Source organism: Anopheles darlingi, chromosome 3 (genome assembly GCF_943734745.1).
Source record: "Anopheles darlingi chromosome 3, idAnoDarlMG_H_01, whole genome shotgun sequence".
Taxonomy (NCBI): Eukaryota; Metazoa; Arthropoda; class Insecta; order Diptera; family Culicidae; genus Anopheles; species Anopheles darlingi.
In genome coordinates, this window is record NC_064875.1 from 70565968 (window position 1) to 70573467 (window position 7500).

The 7500-nt window shown below is 49.5% G+C and overlaps 2 protein-coding genes across 6 annotated transcripts in view; both read right to left on the reverse strand.

The window, feature by feature from the left end:
- The window catches only part of LOC125955147 (uncharacterized), an 8984-nt gene extending 3196 nt beyond the window's left edge, over positions 1-5788 (reverse strand). Inside the window, exon 1 of the mRNA XM_049686093.1 lies at positions 1-5788. This exon is cut by the window's left edge and continues 193 nt beyond it. Coding sequence (XP_049542050.1) covers positions 1-308 — 308 coding nt within the window. The 5' untranslated portion in view covers positions 309-5788.
- The window catches only part of LOC125955145 (serine/threonine-protein kinase N), a 47534-nt gene that overhangs the window by 9360 nt on the left and 30674 nt on the right, over positions 1-7500 (reverse strand). The window lies entirely within an intron of this gene.

Consider the following 7500-nt stretch of genomic DNA (forward strand, 5'->3'; position numbering starts at 1 on the left):
CCGCTACCAGTGGTGGTGGTGGTGCCGGAGGAACCGCCGGTGGGTTGTTGTGAAAAATTTAAATCGACCTTTCCGCCACCACCAGCATCACCGCCTCTGATATTGTTCGCTTGGTCATCCCTGAGAGTGGCTGGCGTGCTGGTCGCACCTCCATGAGCTGGAACCTCGTCCTTTGCTGTTCCGCCGTCGACGGGTTTTGCCGTCGAAGACGACAGAGTGAGCTGCGCATGTACCGTCCATTCGGCAGTGATTTCTGGTGCTACGCCGGCAGCAGCATTGGTCGTGTTGGTAGATGTTGCGCCCGACATAACGTTGATGACGCAGCGCACAAAACTTCGTTGCAGCTGCAGCTACTACTAGACGATGGAGGCGGCACATCCACCACCTGTCCCATTCACACAACACAACATCATTGCGCGCAATCTTTTGGTTATTTGGTGTGACCCTATTGGCACTATTCCATATTTCACCAACATGTGGCGACGCGCTACGCGTAAATCGTTTTGCTTTCTTTTGATTTTCTCTGTTTACACTGCAGCATCGAACATCGAACACCACGGTACCGGGATCGTCTCTGAAATGTTCATATTGCGTACGTAGCTGCTTCGGTGGATTTGATGGCAAGCGGCGACGCTAAGATCGTTTTTACAGCACCCCTAAACAACACCAGGTCGGCAGACGTACGGAGGGCGCGGGGGCATATGTTTAACAACTTTGTCTCGAGAGGGAGGCACGCAGGAGCAGTGACTCTCTTTATAAATAGAGGAGAAACGCTGGGCCGCTCGGGACCGATTTCGCACACAATAAATATTATTGCTGTTGATTCTGCTGCCTGCCGCCACTGGTCGGAACCACTTTGCTGAAGGTGCCAATCGTCGCCTGTCGGCTCGGTGAAAAATCAAAAGATCGCGTGGATCTACACTTTCCGATCAACTTCGAATAGGTGGCGATGAAACGCAACCACTTTCCTCTTTACGGCCACGTCGCTCTTGAATGATTAATTCGAAAGATATTTTAATCAGCGGCAATCACGACACGAAAGACGATCGAACATGTGAAGTACCGGGCGTCTCCATCGTCGGAGCACACACACTTTACGATCGAACACGGTTAATGGGGTTCACTTTCAATGCACAGTAAGCACCCCGGCACATGTTTGCGATTTCACACAAAAATAGGCTGCCAAAGGGGAACTAAACACTTGGGACACGCAAGGAGTGAGTGCTGCCCGCGAGTTACCGCCACCGCGGGCCACGAAACACACGATCGCGAGTTCGATCTACTGCTGGTTGCCTTGTTTGACGTTCCGGTTCTACGGTCTGCGGTACACTGTTTCCGCTGCTGCTAGCACACACAATGAAGAGCCACCAGCGGCGCATCAACGATCTAGTTAGGACCGTGTGCGTAGTGGTGGTGACGAAACCAGCAGATGATGTTGCCAGCACAACGCAAATCCTCTCGTCGCTTGGTCGTGGTGTGGTCTAGCTTTCGGTTTTATGTATTTCGTAATACGATAGCAGGATAGCAGGGAGGAGCGAGAGCAAGCAAAGGAACGTGGATGGTCGCGGTGCGAATCGGTTTCGATTTCGTTGTGATGAGGATCGCGCTTGTCGTGCGTCGTAGGTTCGGCTCGTTTCGATCTTCTGCTGCTCGCTCTTACTGATTCGTACGATCGAATCGTGTAGACTGACTGGCCAGATTGGACAATCTGTGCGCCAGACTGTGCGAAATGATCGTCGCAGGGAAATCAAGAGAGACAGAGAAAAAGAAAGAGAGAGAGCGAGCGTTCTCCTCTATTATGTTTTTTTTTTCGTGGGAGTCGTGCACCTTCCATCGAGGATGTGCTACATACTGATATGACAGTCTGTATTAAGACGTTCTTTTGGCGTTTCATATTGTCCATGGCTAATGATGAAAGGATGATCACAATACACCTCTACCGCGAGACATCCTCCAAGGCTCCCAAGTTGGAGGAGAGAATATGACAGACAGACAGACAGACATGGCCACAATGTTGACGGCCATCGAGAGATATGGGTTAAGTAACGCGCATCTCCACACACACGCAGACCATGCCACAACATTCTTTCATGTCGGCGAGGGGTGTTAACAGAGATTCAGAGCAGGAGAAGGTCGATGATGACATTCGAAAGGCACATACATAACACACGCAATCGGGAAGGGTTGAAGTGCATAAATCAGTCCCCAATAGGAGCGATGCGAGAGGCAGTTTAAAATGGGAACGATTTTTGATTCTAATCATTGACCGCAGCGAGGGTAGGGCGAGGGCGACGAGTTCAAGTGACAACGGAATTCTCGAGAGAACTGAAGAGCGACGTAGGATTCTGAAATTGTTTCATTACGAAACAATGAAATCCCCAGCATATCTGCGCGCGTCATTCGTCCAATAGCTATAAAGCATGCAGCTGTTACGCATAAATGTTTGAACGAACCGAGACCATATTCATGTCGTCTGTAATCACATTCTTCCCTTGGAATTCAATCGTTGAGACGTGGACACGGTGAGCTCCGTGCCCCGACGTGCAACGCCATAACTTTTCAGGATTTGGCAAGCTAAGCTGGTTCATGTCGGTACCGTACCATTGCACAAAGAAAGATAAAACATTCGACGCCAAAATGTCGATATTATGTAAAACCATCCGCATCCCGGAAGTGTGACAGACAGACGCAGTCGTCTGTCAGTCGTAAATTAGGGACCCTGCACCAGCACACCAGCAGGTCAAGCAAACATGATCACCATTAACTGTGAACATACACTAGACTAGCTGCTTTTATTTATCAAACCAGACCCCAATCTTGAGGCAACGAGCTCCGTCCGTCTGGATAGCATAAACAACGTACGGCACGGAACGCGTGGTGGTTGTAAAAGGCAATATTTCATAAGACATCGGAACGGGTAGAGCGACACATCTGTTTATCGCAACAGACCATCCTACTCCCCCCAAAAAACACGATCGATACCGCTGAGAAGCAGCATTGACTTGGCGGAAATTTAATCAATCCTTTTGCGTAACACAGGAAGGAGGAACAACGTGGCGTAATCGTACTTTCAAAGTAGAAACCATCATTTTACCCGCTAAAATTGTGAACGGAAAATGGGGTGAAAGAGGGCAATTGCTTCTACTTTCTGGTTCCACCTCATCACCATTCATGGGACCGTGGTTCACTTGCTTGCACGCCGACACCCGACAGAGTATGAATGGCGGAAGTGTGTTTTGGCTCTGCCAAAAAGGCTCTATTTTTACCGAAAATAAACCATCGACACATTAGCAGCAGCACCAGCACAAGCAGTGTTGGTGTGCGTACATTTCGCTGCGGAACTGCAGATAAGGAGCGTTTAGTGTTGACGTCGCACGTGGTGTCGTTGCGTAGTTAAATGTCGCGTGTAACTGTGCACAAGTGCACGACTAACCTCCGCTCGTCGTTGATGATGCCGACATTTGTGATGATGTTGATGGTTCCGATGATCCTGCTGCTCCACCACGTCTGGCTGCTCATTCTTCGAATGAGTATGATGACCACCATGATGATGATGATGATGATGATGATGGTGTCGACTGCATTTCTTTCTGTGACTCTTGTGACCATGCTCTTCGGTTTCGCCTGGTTCCGAGTGGCTGTTGCGACCACTACTACCTTTGCTGTCCTCTTCCATCGATGACGGCTGACCACAAAACACGAAACACACGCGCGCACGAGGTGATGTCGCTCACTTGGAGCATAAACCACGGACCACTAGCGCCGCCGTTCGCTTACTAGAGAGACGATGTTTTCCACGATTCAACTCGAGATTCGGCTTCGGCAAACGGCGATCTCGCACCGATCTGATCGCAACAAACCAACCAACAAAACCAACGGCTTATGTTTTGCGAAGGAGAATTTTCACATTTCACACGCCATCGCACGCCACCCTACACGACCGAGCAGCACACGTTGTTCGCGTTAGGGTGGTAGGAGGGAGGCGACTCGTCAAAAATAAATTCACCACCACCAGCAGTGGAAATTGACCACCGGGCCGGGCCAGGGAGCAGGTGCGAGACGTGCGTGCTCGTCTGCCTTCTCGGCGTTCTCTTGCTTACGGCAAGATCGTGGGCTGAGGTTTAGTAAAAACAAAAGAAAAATCGAAATAAGGTCGTCGGAGGTGGTCGGTAGCAAGTCGCCAATCGTAATGGCCACAAACGGGAAGTTCAGTGACATCTTGGCGACGGTGGCGCTTCACGATCACATCTTCTTGTAAGGACATCTGTGAGGTGGTATTATTCAAGTACAACTCGTACTGGCAAATATAAAGAAACATGTTCGATCGTGCGATCTATAAATCATAAACTAGCTCATCTTCAGCATCAGATGGTTGCGTGATGAGACACCGAACATACAATCTATCTTGTCTGGCATGTGTGTTTGTGTGGCAGTGGCTCAATTTATGACAACCATAGTAATTAGCCGGTTAAATACGGCGTTCTGGCAACCATCTAGTAGGCTTTGGCATGAAACGACAACAAACCGTGCCAACGCAGGGACATTACTGTGCGTTCGAGATGACGTCACACCACCGGGTGATCGTGTTTCGGTAGTTGTGCTGGCATCGTCGTCCACCGGGTGCCGCGACATCTCATTCACGCCAGAGAGAAGGGAATCACTACCCAGTGCGTGTGTGGTTGTGTTGTGTACGCGTTGTTCCTGATGCTGCCCGCTCGTCTCGAGCCGGTTTTGAGAAGCCGGATCCACGCGATCGATCTTGCCGGTGCCGCAGCACCTTCATTCAACTTTGTGCGTTCATCAGTGGCGTTCGAGCATCGTGCAACAAGTGATTTTTTTGGAGGTTGCAAGTCATATCTGATAAAATGTATTTTAGCCGTTAACTCGAAGAACAAAAGTGATAAGACTCTGTGTCGATCAGATAAACGAAGGTAGTGAGGACATTCGTTCGTAAACCCGTGTGCGACAGTTTGCAATTAGCGGCTTGTGGAGCAGCAACCGAGCTTCGATTCGATCGTGCACGCCACGTCCTAAGCGAGATGATGAAGTACTCGGTAATTACGAGGCTGACCTTCAGCGTTGTGCTGTTCGCTCTACTCGCTGCTCGTCATGGTGATTCAGCAAAAATCATCGGCGTCTTCCCAACTGCGAGCAAATCGCACGTTTTAGGCTTACAGGTTCTGCTCAAGGAGCTGGCAAACCGTGGTCATGAGGTAAATGGCACTTCTCAGCACATCCACCAAATGTACTTCATCACCCCGGGGGGTTTGTGTGTTCACAGGTGACGATGGTATCGGCTTTTCCGTTGAAACGACCACCAGCGAACTATCGCGATGTTTATCTGCCTATCGAGGGAGCATTTACGACGATTATGAGCGAGTTCATGCAGGGTGGGGATCGAAACATGATGAAACTGTTGCCGAAAATTCTGAACGTCTCACTGGAAGCATCAAACACATCGATCAACACCGAGGCGTTCCGGGCGTTAGTGCGCGAGGAGCAATTCGATCTGGCGATCGTTGGATACTTTATGAACAGCTTCGTGCTCGGCATTGGCCAGCTGTTTAACTGTCCAACGATTCTCTACTTTTCGGCCGCTGGATCCGGGGTAACGAATGTGGTAGGCAATCCGTTGGAGGTGGCTGCCGTTCCACACCTCCTAATGGGTCCCCGGAATCCCATGACGTTTCTGCAGCGAGTCGGTAACACGCTCATCACCGGCGTCGAGAAGCTAATGATTCAGTACATTCGCTACAAGACATTGCCTTACTACGAGTGAGTATCGCAGAAGATCGTGGATGCGGAAGACGATCTAAACCAGATTTTTTTTGTTCACTTTTGTTTAGATCAAATTTCCCAGCGGAAAAGGGATTCCGTAGCTTCGATGCGACGCTGCAGAACGTGTCGCTGGTGCTGCTTAACACATACTTTACGCAGACCGTTCCGCGACCCTATCTACCCAACATGGTCGAAGTTGGAGGGTTACAGATCAACGCAAAACCAGAAGCACTGCCTACCGATTTGCAGCAGTTTTTGGATGGAGCAGGGAATGACGGTGCCATTTTTATCAGCTTCGGTTCGAATCTTCGCAGCTCCACCTTGCGGCAGGACAAGCTAGAGGCGATTCTGGGCATGATTCGAAAGTCGAAGCAACGAGTCATCTGGACCTGGGATCAGGACGAGATGCCGAACCGGCCAGCGAACGTATTCATTGGGAAGTGGTTACCACAGGACAGCATACTGGCACACCCGAACCTGCGACTGTTTATCACGCATGGTGGCCTCGGCAGTATTACCGAGGCAATGTATCACGGTATTCCGATCGTGGGCATTCCCATGTTTGGTGATCAGGACAACAATGTAGCTCAGGTCGTGAAGGAAGGTTGGGGTGTTAAGGTTAGCTTCGATACGCTCACGGAAGCAGCACTGACCGAGGCAGTACAACAGGTACTGCAGAAACGAAAGTATCGCGAGCAAATCCAACAGTTAGCCACACTATTCAAAGATCGACCGATGGCGGCACTGGAGACGGCCGTCTTTTGGGTCGAGTATGTAATCCGTCATCACGGTGCACCGCATCTTCACTATCAGGGCGCTGATTTGAACGTGTTTCAGTTAGCGCTGCTTGATGTGTACGCTTTTCTAGCTGTGATTCTGTTCATCGTGTACAAGCTGATCCGGTTTCCGGTTCGCAAGCTTATAAAAGCTATTCGAGGATCTGGCGGCACTGATCAACGCGGAACTCAGTCGGCCAAGCAATTGAAAAAGAAGAAGAATTAATACAAACGTACGGTAGGTGGTCGGACATTCCAGACAATTTCGAAATAAAGCCACATGTAAGATGGAATTGAAATCCGGCGATTATTGTTATTTCACGGAAAAAATCATTCTTATCTATACTGCATGAGTTGGCATCATTCACATGACTCAGCAAATCTAACAGATAGTCGTTCATGCAATGCCCCTCTTCATGGTCCAGTTTTGGTTGATAAAACTGACCAACATGATTGACAAACCAATCGTCAACAAGTCACACAAGACGTGTATCAAGGCGTGTGAAGTAGTATGGAAATGAACGCTATTTGGTCCCCATTGAATGCTAAAATTTCGTGGGCACGCGACGTTAGCCATTATCATTCGGTATTGCGACGTGCGTGGCACGAATACCAACGCATCATTATCGTCTGCGCCTGTACTACTACTGCTGCTACTCGCGTATGCTTGTTAACCTATTATGACATTGAACTCATTGTGTCTCCGGCCAGTTGCGGGTGAGTTGTTCTGGAAGACGGTGTCGATTAGATAGTGTACAAGGAAGTATGAAGTGCGCATTGTGTATAGCAGCATTGGTGGTGCTTCTGGCCTGTGTGGCGCCACTGGAAGCATACCGTATCCTGTGTGTGTATCCTAGTTCAGGACGATCGCATGTGCTTATTGGTCAAGCGTTGCTTAAAGGATTAGCAGAGCGTGGACATGAGGTAAACTGATCATGCCGATCCT